General features: G+C 31.5%; 3 protein-coding genes across 9 annotated transcripts; 1 reads left to right on the forward strand and 2 right to left on the reverse strand.

Moving 5' to 3' along the window:
- The first annotated feature begins 6,381 nt into the window (after positions 1 to 6,381).
- Positions 6,382 to 8,066, forward strand: LOC106322806 (uric acid degradation bifunctional protein TTL). 3 transcript variants are annotated; one of them, XM_013760944.1, is made up of 4 exons: positions 6,382 to 6,710; positions 6,792 to 6,893; positions 7,225 to 7,363; positions 7,502 to 8,066. In XM_013760944.1, the coding sequence occupies exons 1-4, from the start codon at positions 6,426 to 6,428 to the stop codon at positions 7,927 to 7,929; spliced, it is 954 nt and encodes a 317-aa protein (XP_013616398.1). In that variant the 5' UTR covers positions 6,382 to 6,425; the 3' UTR covers positions 7,930 to 8,066. The 3 variants fall into 3 exon arrangements, with proteins under 3 accessions (XP_013616398.1, XP_013616399.1, XP_013616400.1); XM_013760945.1 differs by having other exon boundaries at positions 7,505 to 8,066; XM_013760946.1 differs by having other exon boundaries at positions 7,544 to 8,066.
- Positions 8,067 to 9,378: 1,312 nt separating this feature from the next.
- On the reverse strand, positions 9,379 to 11,807 carry LOC106324710. 4 transcript variants are annotated; one of them, XM_013762678.1, is made up of 10 exons: positions 11,714 to 11,807; positions 11,561 to 11,611; positions 11,439 to 11,460; positions 11,245 to 11,356; positions 11,125 to 11,157; positions 10,947 to 10,979; positions 10,417 to 10,542; positions 10,106 to 10,212; positions 9,949 to 10,020; positions 9,379 to 9,871 (listed from the first exon to the last, which is right to left on the reverse strand). In XM_013762678.1, the coding sequence occupies exons 1-10, from the start codon at positions 11,744 to 11,746 to the stop codon at positions 9,516 to 9,518; spliced, it is 945 nt and encodes a 314-aa protein (XP_013618132.1). In that variant the 5' UTR covers positions 11,747 to 11,807; the 3' UTR covers positions 9,379 to 9,515. The 4 variants fall into 4 exon arrangements, with proteins under 4 accessions (XP_013618132.1, XP_013618135.1, XP_013618134.1 ...); XM_013762681.1 differs by having other exon boundaries at positions 11,702 to 11,807; XM_013762680.1 differs by having other exon boundaries at positions 11,697 to 11,802.
- A 2,611-nt stretch (positions 11,808 to 14,418) lies between these two features.
- LOC106322432 lies at positions 14,419 to 17,461 on the reverse strand. 2 transcript variants are annotated; one of them, XM_013760440.1, is made up of 8 exons: positions 17,345 to 17,461; positions 17,154 to 17,200; positions 16,937 to 17,072; positions 16,770 to 16,849; positions 16,362 to 16,691; positions 15,565 to 16,062; positions 15,243 to 15,455; positions 14,419 to 14,839 (listed from the first exon to the last, which is right to left on the reverse strand). In XM_013760440.1, the coding sequence occupies exons 1-8, from the start codon at positions 17,391 to 17,393 to the stop codon at positions 14,591 to 14,593; spliced, it is 1,602 nt and encodes a 533-aa protein (XP_013615894.1). In that variant the 5' UTR covers positions 17,394 to 17,461; the 3' UTR covers positions 14,419 to 14,590. The 2 variants fall into 2 exon arrangements, with proteins under 2 accessions (XP_013615894.1, XP_013615893.1); XM_013760439.1 differs by having other exon boundaries at positions 16,937 to 17,075; positions 17,345 to 17,438.
- Between the last annotated feature and the right edge of the window lie 375 nt (positions 17,462 to 17,836).

Here is a 17,836-nt window from a genome sequence, read left to right on the forward strand (position 1 = left end):
ATCACAAAAATAACTTCTACCAAATATGATCTTAATTCTTAATATGTATCCAAAATACTTTAAGATATAATTGAACTTCTAAAATAATTATCTATTACATGAAGGTTGATGGTGGAATGTGGCGGTTGAAGCCTAAAGTTTTTAGATTTTGGTTTTGTTTTCATTGAATTATGTCTCTCATTTCATGAGAACTTAGTTTTTGTTTTATGATTTCATTTATCTGGTTTTCTTTCTATCACTAACTATGTTTATCTTTCGCTTGATTTTGAATGATCACGTTTGATGTTTTTTCTTATTTTTGAATCGATTTTACTTATGTTTTGGCTATTAAAATATATACAAATCATGTATTTTAAATCCAAAGAACCGATTTCATTTATGTTTTTAGTTACAAAATATGTACAAATCAGGTATTTTTAAACCGAAGAACTAATTGGGATCCGAACCCGAAAGTACAATGGGTTATACCGGTTATTTGATGATTTACTAACCCCGACCCGAACCCGATAGAACCCGAACCGCTCCCAAACCGAACTTTTATATAACCCGAATGGGGTTGATTTTGATAAACCCGAAAAATCAAAACCCGTATGGATAAAACCAAAACCTGATTTGGACCCCGAATACTCATGCCTAGTAGTTTATGTAATTTCACATTATATGAATAGATAAATTTAGTTGGAAAAATATTTTTTTCAAAAGTTTTTATTTTTCAAAATCCTGGAATTATTTTTATGATATATATATATAGGAAGATATTCCAGAATATGTATAATATCTTTTATGGAGATATTATCCATATTTATCAATATCTTCCTAAATATTAATAAGATATTATATTTATTCAGTAATATTTTTATTAAGTATGCATATAAGTCAAATTCAGAAAGATATCACACACATTTAGGAGATGTTTCTACTCTTTTCAAGAAAAACGGTTTCCTTAAAAAATTGAAAAAGTTTTGAAAAAAATTGTCAAAATATAAGTGTTACTTACTTATTTATTTAATATATTCATAGAAAACATATACTTGTCATTTGACATTTAGATCCTTGTTTGCCAGTTTGGAAACAAAAACATGTTTTGAAACTATTTGAGACTAATTCTATATTTTATATATATTGGAGGAGTGAAAAATAATACGTTGGAGGAGTCAGTTTAATTAGGAATGCTTTGGATCAGATATACATTTCTAATTTATTTTGTGTTTAGGCACTTTTATATATAATATAAAAAATAAATATAGAATTATGCAGACGACCTTGTTATTTAGTTTCTGAATATTTATTTTAGATATTAATTTAGATTTTTCGGATGTATTTCTAGATTATTAGTTACCGTTCGGGTTTGAATGCATTTTATACTATCCTACTAAATACCTTCAGATATTTTAGTACCTCTCATGGATTCAGGTTTTCGAGTTCATACGATTTTGATTTTTTCACGGAAATCTAGAGAATGATTAATTCCTACCTCAATAATTTCTTTTGTGATTTTTCTTACACGATGAGTTTATTTTCGTGCTGATTCCATCCCAAATTAATATTCATTTCAAATAAAGTATTCCAACTATAATCCAAAATCAGTTTTGACCAAAAGATGCTGGTCAACCATATTAACCAAGTTCGTTTCATCATCGGTGACACAGCTGTAGCGTCAGAAAATTAAGCCTTTAATGACGACAATACACAGCAATGGTGAAGCACGATTAACTAATTTTCAGCCGCTACGGCAACAAACAGTGAACAAAACGGACGCGAAATAAATCAGCGGCATTGGCGCCTAATTTTCTTTGTCTACGGCAATCTATTAGCTGCTACCTTGCCTCTTGCCACTGTAACTTTTGTCGCCGTCATAGTATATTTTTTTGTCGCAGCCGCCGGACACGGCGATTATTAAACAAACATGGCTATTATGTATTGAGTTTTAGAGGGCAGGTGTTTAATATTTGATGCGTCAAAAGTTATCTGCATAATTTTTCGTGAGTCAAGTGCCATATGTATTTTCTCTATATTTTACTAGAAAATTAAAAAAATTGTACAAAGAAATTTAAAATCAGAAAAACCAAAAATAATTAAAATTCAAAAATATACTCAAAAATATACTCAAAATTTCGTGAAATTTATAAATACCCAAAAAAATATATATATATGTTCAAATAACCAAAAAATAAATTTATTAAATGATAAACATACTCAAACCCCAAATATATAAGAAAACTTAAGAAAATAAAAACCCATATATTTTAAAATATAATATGACATCAAAATAAGTAATACATATGATTTTTCATGTATTTGTCTAGTAAAATATCCATATGTGAACCAGGTCATGTAATTTTTTTTTTATTTTGTATATCGTTATTGTTTTGATTCCTTACCAAAATTTTATCTTATATCCAAATAATAATAAAAAATTATATATATTAGATGTTTTATGTATTAATTTTTTTGTGTTTCATAGTTTTTATATTTTTAGAGTTTCAGATATAGTTTTGATTTTTGGATATATTTTGGGATTTTTGATATTTATAGTTAGTAGCGTATTTTTGTTATTAATTTTTTTATAGTGTTATTGAGTACTCAAATAATATATATATATATATATATATATATAATGGTTTGCCACTATTATTTTGGTAAAAGTTGGTTTTAGTGTTATTTAATAGTTCAAATAATTTATCTTATTATATAAAGTTTGGTTCTTTAAAATTGCTAATTAACATGATCGCGACAAATGATAATTATATATTTAAAATTGTGACATCTGTTAATATATCTCATAATTAAAAATATATATACTAAGACATTAACAAAAACAAATTTTATTAAAAATTAATTAAAAATATTATTCAATAGTAATTTTCCTTTTTTAAAATCTTAATCAAAAGATAATTACAAAAGATTATTTGATAGTAATTTTCCTTCTAATATTGTGACATGTGTTTAAATATATAATGATAAAAAAAAAAAAATATATATATATATATATAATAAGATAATAAAAACGAATTTAGAAAAAACAATCTTTTAAAAATTATATAATAGTAAAAACAATTTTCAAAAAAATATTTAGTAGTAATTGTTTTAGAAATTTTCCTTTTTGAAAATCCTAAGAAAATAAATTTGAAAACAATTTATTTAATATAATTTTTATTTTCTAAAATTTTAATAAAAAAATATAATTATAAAAGATTATATCTAGCTTGGTTCTTCAAAATTTCTGATTAACATATGTTTGTTATATGTTTAAAATATGTGTTAAACTATCTCATAATCAAAAATATATATACTAAAATAATTAAAATATTTTTCATAAAAATTAATTAATAGGCTTATTATTATTATTATTATTATTTTTATATAAAGTTTGGTTCTTCTATGTTGTTAATTATCATGATTATTATTCTTTTATTATAATGTTTCTTTTAAAAGATACTACAAATTGAGAATTATAAAAGATAAATATTAACTTTTAAGAAAAAAAGTTAAACAAAAAAGAATTGTAAAATCCTACAGGTACAATAAATTATCTGATAAAAAACATGAAGAAAAATAACTTTAAAATAAATAATATTACTCTTTTTAAAAGCCTAATTAAAAGAAAATTGTAAAATTACTCTTATTATTTTCTTATAAGTAACTAACCTTCCTTTTTAAATAGAAAATTGTATGTTAAAAATTATGACCAAAAATAGCTTGAAAAATTTCACATCTATATTTATGTTTAAAGTTCCACATATTATTTTTACAAAACACAATAGGATTTACATAAAAAATATTACCTGAGTATTTTTTTTTAATTTCTTGATACAACTCACATTTTTATTATTCTTATTACATCTTATGATGTTAACATAACTTTTAATTTTGATGTTGTTGTCGTACATGAGTATGTGTGAATATGATGAATATATGTTTGTATGTATAAGAAAAAGTATATAAATAATTAAACAGAATTTGTTTCTATTAAAAATAAAATAGTTGTATAAAAATCTAAAAGAAAAACTAATTGTAAAATAATTACTTTCCTTTTTAAAAGTCTAAATAAAATAAAAATATAAAAGTAATCTTATATTTTTTATAATTAACTCACTTTACTTTTTAATAATTTTGTGCTAAGAAAATATAAACCAAAATTAACTTCAAACATTTCACATGATATAAAAATTAGATTGTGAATGTGTCAATAAAAAATGTCATTATGTGGAAATAACTTATCATTTTCCTAAAATTCTAAACAAAAGAGATTTTTAAACAAAAACGAATCTTAACCAATTAACCAAAAAAAAAACTAATCTTAACCAATTATAATTTATAAAAAATCTAAACCAAATGTAAAATTTTATTTAATAGTAATTTTTACTTAAAAATTAATGATAAACATGATAGTAACAATTATTAAATTAACAAAAAAATGGTAAAAATATTAGTGAAATATTGAAAAAACGAATTTTGAAAATGACAACTTTTAAAAATAGTTAATATTAACAAGAAATAATTATTTGATAGAAATTTTATTTTACTAAATCCTAGACAAAATATAATTGTAAAAGATTATGTAATATTAATTTTCTTTTCTAAAATCCTAAAAAACTGTAAAAGAATATTTGATAGTTGTTTTTTTTTTATAAAAAAAATTCTAAACAAAAGAAATTTGTATCATATTTTTATGTCATAACCAAAAGAGAATTGTAAAAATATATTTAAGAGAGTATTTGATGATGAACATGATACAAAAAAAATTTTAATTAACAAAAGAAGTTTAAAATTAGTATTGATACAAATTGCTAAAATAGCAATTCTAAAATTATTTATTAATAAATACAAATAATTATTTGATAGCAATATATTTTTTTCTGAAATTCTAAAGAGAAGATAATTGTAATAGGTTATATGACAGTAATTTTTCATTTTCTAAAATATTAAACAAAATTGTAAAAGAGTATTTAATATTAGTTTTTTTATTTTTTTTATTTTAAATAAAAAAGATATTTATAAAATAGAATGTTTTCCTTTTTAAAAAAAATTCTAGCAAAATAAAGTTTTAAAGACTTATTTAATAAAACATTAAATTAGTACATAAGAACATGTATAATGTTGCCATTGACTCGATTGATGTATTTGACTTTCATTTTTTTTTACTTTTCATTTAATTTCTTATTTCGGGTTGTGTTTAATTTAAACGTTTAGGTATAATATTTTCTCTAATCATAAGTACAAAGTTTATAACAATTCATCTATACACCATGATTATAAAATACAAATATTAACTTGAACTTATGTGTGAAAATAAATTTTAATTATAAAATAAATCTCAAACAACATATGCAAAAATAATCATAAAACTATAATAAAATGATTTATTATTGTATGGGTTTTATTAAATGAAAACATCAAACAAAACCTGTTGCAACGCAACGGGCTCATATCTTATATATTAAAACATAAGTTACAACATTGATTCATGTGTGATTTTTTTAAAAATGGACCTAATGGACATATTCCTAGAAAGTCATGTTACATTTAATATCTAATTTTATCATTTAAATTTTGGGTCTACAATATATTTTTATTGGGCTATCAATAATTGGATTTAAACAATAAATGATCTATTGGATTTATAGATAGTATAAATTAAACATATATAATATAATGTTGTAATATTGTACATCTATATGCTAAATATTAAAATATTTGTCGATGTTAACTTTTAAAATTATAAAGATTTTTTTTTTAAATAACAAAAATCATATAATCTAAGATTGATTAATTTTTACTACCTTAAAACAATGAAAAGAAATTTTAAACTATATAGTTTATTTTAAAAATTAAACAAAAACTAAATGTTTAATTATTTACTCGATAATATAAATCTATGAAGCGAAAATTTTAGTTTTTAAAAAACTTTCTAAATTTGTGAAATGGTACAATATCTTTGAATATGACAATAAAACAATATTTTACTAATCTTAATATATATAGTTTTGATTTTAATAATGAAATAATAATCCGAAAAAATATATATAGAAGAATATACAAATACATGTGAAAGTTTGAAACATTCTATTCAATGAGAAAAATATACAGTAAATTTATTATGTTTTAAAAATTGATAGACACATATATATTATAATATATACCAATTTAGAATTGAAAAAAAATATTTATATAAAAATAAATGAAAACAAAAATCCGCGATTGTTTAAAATAAATGTTAGTTTACGGTGAAATCAGCACAATATCAAAGTTTATATAGGAAAAAACGCCACGGAAAATGTCAAAATTGGAATTAACCTTTTAACATCTTACATTGCATTAGCCAACAGAAGTAAAGCCCGCTCATTAGATTTTTATTACAGAACGAGGCCCAGTTTAGCAGAATTTCATTACCCGACATAACGATCAGTGAAAGAAAGAAAAAAATGGCGATGGAGATCAGGGAAGGCGACTGGAAGGTTTGCTGCGGAAGCTCTGATTTCGCGAAGCTGATGGTGAAAGGTTCTCCCTTTAACTCTTTAGAAGCAGCGATCGAGTCCGCAAGAGACATCTGGTTCAACCAAGTCAACGTTGCGGCTTGGCTTGAAGCCTTCGCTGCGCATCCTCAGATTGGCAAGTCTCCTTCGCCTTCTAGCAACTCCGATTTCGCTCGCCGGAGCGTAACGGAGCAGTCCAGGGCCTTTGCCACAACCTCTGCTTCTGCCTTGGAGGTGATCGGATTGGATCGGATCTCCACATTATCTCGTAAAAGTTTACTTCTTTCTGATGATGAACTGTCTTCGCTTTCTTAGGAGCTTGCAGAGTGGAATGTACTGTACAGACAAAAGTTTGGCTTTATCTTCATTATTTGCGCTTCCGGCAGGACTCACGCCGAGATGCTCGCCGAGTTAAAGGTCAGCTTCTTAGACCAAACTATAAAGAAGTTTTGATAATCAGATTCTTGGAGTTGTTATGGTTGTTTACATTTATGTGAAGAAGATCAAACAAATAGCTGAGACCATCTTTAGAAATATGATTGATGATTCTGTTAACTAGTCAAGACTTTCAAGATAAAACTTTTTAGTATATGAAATACAGTGATCTTCAACATCTCTTGATTTGTAACTTTACTTCACGTATATTGCATGTTTTGTATCTTTGGTCTCTTGTGTATTGTCTTTTTATAGTTAAGGAATGCACTCTACAGAGTTACATGTTTCCTTAAACCGCTTCTTTTTTTTACAGGGAAGGTATGCAAACAGACCGATAGTTGAGCTCGAGATTGCTGCTAAGGAGCAAATGAAAATCACAGAGCTCCGGATGGCAAAGCTCTTCTCCGAAAAGGCTAAAGTTGTTTCGCAAACTGAGTCGACTAAACCTCAAGGTACTTCGTTGATTTTACCAAATCTTTTGCTTGTGAGGGGGCTTGAATCTAGTAGAAGCCGGTTTGATAATAAAGTATGTATCTTTTGGAATGCTTGTGTTATCTGTGATCTTTTCTCTACTCTCTTGCTTGCTTTAGAAGATCGTCTGAGAATCATAGGAGGGCATTTGAATGTTGCAGAAGCTCCCAAGAGAAGCAGGCCACCCATCACGACTCACGTCTTAGACGTCTCACGTGGTGCTCCAGCTGCAGGTGTTGAAGTTCACTTGGAGGTGTGGAATGGTACTACGAGTCCTTCCTTTGGTCATGGAGGTCGTGGGGACTGGTCCATGGTGGGAACTTCAGCTACTGATAAAGATGGGCGTAGCGGGCAACTGATGGATTTGGTCGAGTCTTTGAACCCAGGGACGTATAGAATAAGCTTCAACACTGGAAAGTATTGCCCAGGAGGCTTCTTCCCATATGTTTCAATTGCATTTGAGGTCACAGAGTCTCAGAAATTGGAGCATTTCCACGTCCCCCTGTTGCTTTCACCATTTTCTTTCACCACATACCGTGGGAGCTAGAGCACTGTCTTTAATACATTTGGTGGTACTGTTATCTATCAAAATTGCTTTAAAATAAAAATCTGTATTTGTGAACTTGTAGAACAATGTACTAATGCAGCGTTTGCACCTCCAAGCACTTGCATTCTCTTCTGTTTTGACCTCACCATCCCCTTTCTCTCAAACATGTCTGAAAAGAATTCAAATTAACCCTGTGCCAAACTTGAAATGATTCGTTTCCATTACTCATTACACAAGATAATCATCAATGAACTAATTTAAGTATCCAAACAGCCAGGGAGAGACATACACAACACACTCAGGAAGCAAAACATTGACTGAAACAGCAGCTCCTTCAAGACATGTCAGCCTCTGGCTCTTGACTACTAAGTGCGCCAACTTTTCCTCTTCCTTAGTCTCTGAGTTTCTTAAACATTCCTCTGCTATTTTCATCTATATTATTAAAAGAGAAGTACCCATTTGAAAATGTTCTTACTTCATTAATTAAACTTTCTATTTTTTTGTTTGTCTTTTTCAGTTACATTAATAAAATATCCTTAAATGAATTTAAATTACCTATTTTATTTCTTGTCTTTTTAATTACATTAATGAAATATCTTTAAATGAATTTGGACGTAATGTCATTTAATCAAGAAAAAAAACTCATAAGTCATCTTTACGTGCATAATTTTAATAATGGAGATTTTTCAAAACGTGCATCATTAAAATGTTATCTAAAACTTGCAGCACTAATATATAACATGCATCAATAAAACTAGATTTTAACCCACATAATCGTATGGGTATTATTTTTCAATTGATTAAATTTAAAAATTATTATTTATTCAAAAAATATTTAAGAATGAATATGTTTTTAAAAAAATTATATGGTATTTGCTCCTATTGGTAGTATAAATTTAAACAAAATTTTAGCATAATATAACTCATTTGTCGTTTGCTAAATTTATGGCTTTTATTTATAATATTTTCATTTTATATCTGAAAGATGAATGAATATTTCTTTCTAACAATATTTATATATATATATATATATATATTTTTAAAAAGATCAATTTAAATTGTTATTATCATTGAATATAATTATTTTTGACATAATTTTAGTTTTCGTTTACATCAAAACTAATCATATTTTAGGATAATTATAATTTAAAATGTTAATCATGATTTCTGTTAACTGGGCGGATCATTGTTTATATGATATCGCACACGAAAGAAAAAATTATGTTTTTACAATTTTCTAATTAACTGTATATACTTAATTTTTATATGATATCGCATATTCGTCAAAAAATAGATAGTTTAAGATGCAAAAAAATATTTATTTAGTGAACATGATCAAATATTACAAATAGATCATTTAATAAATTAAATAATCAAAAACCGAAAATTCATAACCGCGATGGCGCGCGGATCAGGGACCAGTTGATTACTTAAATGGAAGAAAACAACTTGTAGAACCGATTCTACATACAGAAAACCTCAAATGTCAGGAGTATTTACATAGTTCTATATGTAAACTAAACTGATCATTGATGAATTAAAGGTCGCATAATTGTTTAGCAAACAACACAAGTACCCTTGTTAGATCAAGTTACATCCTCGAACAATGTCATTTCCTCCACAATCTTGGCCACACTTCCGGTTACTTGTACCCAACTTTCAACTACTTTCTTGATCTTTCCATCTAAAATCTCCACCAACGTAAAAGCTCTTACTGTGCCACCACTCTCGGATTCCGCTGTTCCAACCGGTGTTTCTTTTATCTCTATAACCCTGGGGACTATTGCACCGTTCACATAAAGAACCTTGTTGTCACTATCTTCCACAACCATTTTTCGGTTTCCTTTCCCACCTCCAAGCTCCTTATGCATGTGTCCAAACACAACTAAAGGAACAGACAGTTCCGTTGTCTCCTTCAACTGGCGTAATGCCTGCTCCAGATCTGTCACCAAACCAACCATAATCAGCACTCCAGGGTAGGGATTCTGAAGAATCGAAAAAGATGGCAGCTTACATTACCTGGATCACCTTGGTCACCGCCTTCGGCAGACCAGTCTCTTCCACATATATCCTCTGCCTGAGAACCAAGACCTGCAAGACATAAAGAACCACTAGTTAATCCTTATATGTTCAACCTGACTGGCCAAAGACTAGACCACTCAGAAAGCTGATGCACCTGTTGGTCCGTTATGCGCAAGAACTATAACCACATGATCTTCAGGTGTTCCAAGTGCAGCTCGACAAATAGTCCCAGCACTGGCATTCATATTACGAACTCCATACCTAGAAAGAGATAAAAGTGTCAACGAGATAAGACTTGTACCTTCACAGTTATCACCACCACACTCACAAAAAGAAAAAAAAAGCTATCAACTGTACATACAAATATTTGCTTCCAAGAAAAACAATATCTATTTTGGATAAATAAATATTTGTATATAGAACACACATGAAGATGCATGTCCGCAATGGAAGATAAACGCTAACCTCTTTAAAAGCAGTTTATCACGATGCAGTTTATCTCCGCCATGTGAAAAGGGGCGACCACCAACAACACTGAGCTTCAGTGAGGGGAAGTCCATGCGTTGATATCCTACGTGCTCATCACCAAGGCTGTTGTTGGTTGCAGCGGGAAACAGAAAAACGATAAGTTGTTTTAAAGGAAGTCGTATAAACAAACCAACAAACCATTTCTCTATAACTAGCGATGGGTCTCACAACGAGTACTGTCTCCTCCATATATTAAACCAATGAGTTAAACATATTCGAACTACAAGACAGTTATCACGAGAAAGCATAACATCGACTTTGCGTTTGGACAGGATGCTCATTAAATAACCAAACCTGGTAAACAATAACAAAGAAAAGAGAGCAGCAGTGTATGTATTATCCCCAGAAACTGGAGGAGAAAGCAGATTACGCAGGTGACACAAAAGCCTCAACGCAGTAAGTGGTATCACAGGTATGTTTATAGCATGAGAGTAATAAACCACAAGGAAACAGTGGCAAAAACTCACATATCAAGTTGCATTTGAACACCGTTTTCTTTCCTGAAAAATAGAAACCCACAATTAATAATCAAAGAACAAGACTAACAACAATTCATGAAAGACACGCTTTGGCAATTTCTGGGTGAAATATAGCATGAGAGTAAAAAAAGAAGAAAAGCACAAGTAAAGAGTGGTAAAAACTCACATATCAAGCTGCATTTGGACACCGTTTTGTTTCCTGAAAAGAGAAACCCACGGTTAATAATCAAAGAGCAAGACCAACAATTCAAGAAGAAAGTAAAGCAGAGAAGGGTTTAAGACACACTTTGGAAATTTCTGGGTGTGCCAAGCATCATGATTGCCCAAAATAACAGCTTTAGGGAAAGGAAGAGCAGCGACGCTCTGCACAAGTGGCACATCCTCCTCACCAAAATCACCTGACAGTTTTATAAGGTAGTATAAAAGAGAGAAGTAGACAACTTTGAATTAAAAATCAATTCTTGGTACAGTAGCCTTTACCTGTGAAGAGCACCAATTGCGGCTGCAAAATCACAGGGGATTGTGTGAGAGTAGAGAATAGGAGGTGTGAAATTGTATAAAAGGAAAGGCTTTTGTGAAGATGAAGGAATTGAGATAATAACCTGTAGTAGCTGAAGAGCTTTCTGATCTTCATCTAGCTTCCAAAAGCCATGCTTTTAACAGAAGAAGAAGAAAAGATAAGTAAATCCACACTATAAGAAGAAGGAAGGTGAGAGAGAGATACAGAGAGGAAGTCACAGTACGACGTCTCCCACAACGGCGATTCGAACAAGAGAAGAGGACGCCATTGGAGAAGAAGGAACTACAGAATTGTCTTTGGCTGCTCGTCGTTTCGTGTGCAAAGGGAAAAAGACGGATCCATTGCTCTAAGCCCTAGACATATTTTTCTTATATACTCCACTAAAAATTCCTTTTTTTTTTGTTTGCTTTAATTCAAAAATTGATAAAATATCTATAAACTGTGATTATTCGGACACTATTATACCAAGTTATACTGACAATTAAATTAAAATTAAAATTCTAGATATGAAATTTAAAATTCAAATTTTTATATTTGGAAGCAAAAATGTGGAGAGTAAAATTGAAATTCTATTAATTCACTGAAAAGACAAGGTATATGAGATTAAATAAGTGTACATAAACTTTTTTTTTCTATTAAGGTGAGGGTATTGAATCTAGAAATTGAACTGAAATGAAAGAAATTTAATTTTCAGTGCTATTCAAATTTCTAATTCATCAGTTCTTTACAATTTACCTCTGTTATTAGATTACATATTTGTAAATCTTTTATTTTAGTTTTCAAAAATTCTAGTGTTATTCGATTTAATAATTTTATAATTTTCTCAATATACATGTTATTTATTTTTGGTGAATTTTGTGATATTTATATTTGAAAATAATTTAATGAATATTTTACTACATAATGTAAAGAACAAATTATATGCTTTAAAGCTGAGATTTGAAAGAATATTATCTGTCTTAATTTCTCTTGCAATGATCGAACAAACTTATTATTAAATTATTTTCTTTCCCAAATTTATTCAGAATGAGTCGTGATATGATAAAAAAAAGAGTTGTGATAATACTTTTTCCTTTTCTTTTATTTTTATGTACTTAGCTTTAGTGGTTCTTGACATAAAAGATATATAAAAGAGAAATTTATATGTTATTTTTAAGTTTTTGTCGTAAAAATAGTTTTTAACGAAGAAAATGACCAAAATAAATTTTATTAAAAGGTATAAATGTGTTTTTATCGTAGATTAACTAATCAAGACTTAGAGTTTAGAATTAAAGGGTAGAGTTTTCGGGATAGGGTTTCAAATTTTTAAAAATAAAAAAATAATATTGAAATTTTCAAAATAAAAAAGGCTATTATGATTATTTTCTTTTTTTAAGTCTATTTTTGTGACAAAAATTTAAAAAAGATTATTTGAGAGAATTGTCGTGTATAAAATTAGTTCTAAAAAAAGATATAGAAATAGTTGAATATGTTAGTCAAGTTCTTATAGACTTTCTTCTGAAGTAACTTTATTTATATGATAGAGATAATTTGTTTTTTAGTATGTTCATTAGTCAAACATTTATTTGACTTTTCTTTATGTACAATGATTAAAGTTCATAAAACCTTTCAAAATATCTCACAGAATCTCACAGAAAGAACCGTCCTCTATATTAGTGTTAGCTCATACTCGATTCTAGGTTCAACTCTTATTCAAAACGATTAATGGAATTTAAAAGAATTGATTTTATCAAATTTATTTGCATTCATTTAAAATCTAAAATAGAAAATTAGATAGATGCATTAAAATCCTCATCAAATCTTGTGAAACTTTCAGAATCTATTACTTATGTTTTGAAATGGATTCTTACAAACTTAGTTGAATTCTTCTAACCAATACCATCGAGTGCCGCCTTAGAGCCAGTGCACACAGTGCATTTGCAATTAAGTCTTCCTTTCTTCATTTTTCTTTAAGAAATCAGGATCCTGTTTAGTTACAAAAATATATAAATATTAGGGTATTAATTGTGGAAGTTACAATAATATACCTAAGATTACAAAAATCAACTCAGCACAAGGTCCACTTTGTATTTAAGCCGGGCCTGATACCACCTCAAAGTATATCAGGATTTGACCCGAAAATGACATGATACAATCGGTTTGTAACACTACGTTATACTACGTTACGTCGTCGTTTCAATTGGTTCGTTACCTGCCTTGGTTGTATTCAGATTACAAAAGTCTAAAACACCTGAGCTGTTCAATGATAGAAAAAAGTAGGCCTGGGCATTTTACCCGGATCCGAAGACCCGAACCGGAACCGACCCGAAAATACAGGTTTGGGTTCGGGTCCGGGTCCATGCTAATTACCTATTGGGTTTTTTTTTTTTGGACCCGCGGGTCTCGGTTCGGGTCCGGGTCCTACCCGAGACCCGTTCGGGTACCCGAAGTACCCGCAAATAATTGTATATACTAGGTATATTTGGGTGATTGGGTATATTTTTGGTATTTCGGATTTTTTTTAAAAGTTTCGGGTTTGGATTTTCGGGTATAATTGTAGGTTTTTGGTGAAATTTTAGATTTTTAGAAAATATAATTTGGATATTCGGATAAAATTCGGGTATGTTTTGGGTTTTCGGGTCTGATTTTGGATAAGTTTTTGGGTATTTTTGCGGTTCTTCGGGTATTTTTAGAGTTTTCGGGTCCAGTTCGGGTACTTCGGATCTATTTCGGGTCCTAAATACCCGAACCGACCCGGATCCGAAATATACCCGAAAATTTTGGGTATTTTATGGGTATAGAAATTATAGATCTGAACACACCCGAACCCGACAAGACCCGACCCGGAACCGACCCGAAAAGTTATAGGTACCTATATGGGTCTAAATTGCTAGGATCCGAAGGACCCGGACCCGACAATACCTCACCCGAACCCGACCCGAAGACCCGGATGCCCAGGCCTAGAAAAAAGCATAATGCTACAAAAGTTACAAGGAATTGGATTTGTAATTTTTTTGACATTTCAGTATACACCCCCACCCAAAAAAAGAAGAAGAAAAGAAACAGAGAACCCCTTCCACCTTGTTTACCAAAAAGAATGCTTCTACTTATATTACTGCATCAATCAGTTATATCAAGTCTTCTCTTTCAAGTCTTCTTTTTCCCCTTCCTTTCCATCTTCTACTGTGACAGCTTGAAGACGCTCTGATAACTGCTCCACAGCAGAGGAGGTCTCTTCTTCCCCGTCTTCTTTCCTCCCACCATCCTCTCCCACCTTTTGCCTCTCTCTCTCATCATAGTAGCTGAAATCATCCAGGATAGATGTGTGTGCCTCATATTCTTTGAATATTCTCAGCATCTCAATCCCCTGACGCAGCTTCACCTGTTACAGTTCATCAATCAATTAGTTAACTTCACCACAAACTTTAAGTTTCTGTTAGTACAAACGCAATGCAATGCAATGCAATATGCCCAGTTCATGTGTTAACTCCACTCAAAATCCTTCTTCCTATCACTATAACCCTACCCTTTTATGTTAATGTTTTGCGTAATGTCCCATTCTAGATACCTATATTAATAACAGGTGAAAGGTTTCTTCTACCAAACCTTACATGCCAATCGGTCTAGTTCCCAAGAGAGTATTGAAACAATCATACCCAAAAGTACAAACGACTTATCCAGACAAAATATTGCAATTGCAAACATACGCAGATCATAAATGGCACACAGTAGGTAAATGAATGATCATAAAGCAACACATGCAAGGTTACGACATAAGTACCCACCTCCTGAGAGTCTCGGCTGTGCGTTACCGGCTTGTTGTCATTGTTTTGTAAAAGAATATGAGAAAACCGGTTATTCGGTACATCTTTCAAAATATGCCACTTCACTGGGAACTGGCCACTCCACCTGTCTTGCTGCCAGTAACCAGCGTCCTTTTCAAAATCTACAGGCCCGACCATTTCCGACACCCCACAGAATTGTCCACTTGCATTTACCTGTAACATTCAAACTCTGGTTAAGCTCTATGTATCCTTGAAGCAACAAAGAGTTGTCTTATCATTGCTCTAAAAAGAAACTTATTCACATCGAGAGAATGAGCCATACCGAAAAGAACAGAAAGATTGGACATTTTCCACCCATCTTCTCAGCATCTCTATAAGCAGTATCTAATTTTTTGTTGCCATGCGGCGTGCTGGTCCAGACATTATACTTGATGCTTCTGTGAACATTGTCTTCACTAAATGACTTGACGATAAAGAATTTGGCATTCTTGTAATCCGTCACAAATTCTGGACTGTTGTACAAACTGGGATTTGGTCCAGCTGTACTTGAACCATTTGCTGAATTACCAGCAGAAGAGGAAAGTCTGGAGCTGTTCTTGCTCTCTATCCTGCTGGATGCTCTTGGTCCTCGATTGCCATACAGATCATTTGTGGTAGGTACAGAACTGTACTCTCGCCGTTTACCTATGTCAGGGGCTGACCTGACTGAATTATCAGCTCCATAATATGACCCACCAGCATTTGGAGTCTGGTAAGATCCTACATGATAATATCCTCCCACAGAAGAACTTGAAGCAACCCCACTCCCATGCACCGGTAGCTGATAGAAAAGTGCCAAAAGAAAAGTTAGAAGCCCATAGAACTGTAAACTAATTTAAGGAGATTTTCATTCTCCGAAACCATTACATGGAAGAAAGAAACTAAAGATTCAACGCCAAAACAGAATATGACCACTTAATTATATATGAAAAAAAATCATTGGTTCTTCTAGATTGTGTTTGTGTGTATCTAGAGACATGAACTCACAAAAAGCGCTAGTTGATACAGAGGCAAACAAAAGATTTGCAGATCAAGCCCATAAAATTTTAACACAAGAGGCAAAAAGAAGAGAGTTTTAACCTGAGAAGCATTATGGTCGTAAGGCCCAAGTATGCCCATCGTTTGAGGATAAGGTATAGGGGATGCTAAAGCGTTACCCCCTTGATTACCAGATAAACTGCCTCCACCATATCCCGCAAAAGGAACCATATAAGCAGATGTTGGGTCATAACGGGAATTGTCAGCACCAATTTCTGACTGAGTGAAATGCATAGGTGAAGGTGCACCATACTGCGGGTAATACGCTGGGGAGAATGGGACTTGGCCCTCCATCATCATGGATGGTGGGTAAGGGTTGAAAGCAAAACCAGGTTGGTGGTACATAAAAGATGAATTCCCATCGTAGACAACCTGAGAAACAACGAAAAAGGAACTATGTAGCAAGAGCAAGAGAGATAACAGTATAATAGGGATAAGTTAATTCCTAACCTGTGGGACATGCATGCCTTCAGGGGTAGTAGCAGCATACTGTGGATACCCATCCCAACTATTGAATCCTTGTGTATAACCTAAGAAAAAAACAACAATGCAATTGAGCACTCATTGATTCACTTGAAATTTCTCTACATAGGAAGAGAGAAGAGAGCGTATTTTACCAGAATGTACAGCATCCCAATCGTAAGGATGATAGAGATTTGTAGGGCTTTGAAGGACGTTGTAATAAGAGTAGGGATCAGGAGGAGCAACGGAGGAAGACGAAGAAGAGACGATCCTTTCATCTCCGGGAGAAACCTGCTGGTCAAATGGATTAGACCTAAGGTGAGATTTGGCTTTACAGAAATCAAAATCGAAAAAGGGAGGAGGAAGGAGTACCTGGTGGTGGCCGCCGCCGACATTATCCGCCATGACGGCTCTTTCCCCTGCGAAAAGTCAACACATCTCGTTAACGAACATTTGGGAGCAATCAACGGCTCTATAAAAAAAAAAGCTCTAGGGTTTGGAATTGGGGATTTTGTTGATTGAGATGCGAATTAGAGAAAAGGGAAACGGAGAGGAGAGTGTACCGGAAGAGACGATTTGGTTGGGCTGAGTTCTGGAAGAAGCGGGATCCATGCGAAGGGAGAGAGATCTGAGAGAAGAGAGGGAGCGAGATCGGAAGGTTTCTGAGAATTTTAAAAGACTTTCTTCGCACTGTTGTGGGTCCCCCTTTATTTAATACCAAATTTATGGATTCTCTTTTTCCACATACATATGGGAATTTCGGTTCAATTTCAGATTCGGTTTCGGACTCGGTTTGATTAATTCGGTTTTGAACTTAACCAGCTGGTTATGTTGAGTTTGGTTCAATCTGGATTGGTTTTTGGTTTGATTTATGTATAGGGAAATTAACACTAAAAAACATGGGTTTAGATTAAGTTAATTAAATAAAAACATTAGTCTATTTGTTCAAGATCATCAACCAAATGATTTAGAAATACACTTATGTTTGGTTGGGGTTGGTTTGTACTGGTTCCGTTTCCTGCCCCGCATTACATGATTCAATGCGCCTCCCCCAC

Source organism: Brassica oleracea, chromosome C2, assembly GCF_000695525.1.
Source record: "Brassica oleracea var. oleracea cultivar TO1000 chromosome C2, BOL, whole genome shotgun sequence".
NCBI classification, from domain to species: domain Eukaryota; kingdom Viridiplantae; phylum Streptophyta; class Magnoliopsida; order Brassicales; family Brassicaceae; genus Brassica; species Brassica oleracea.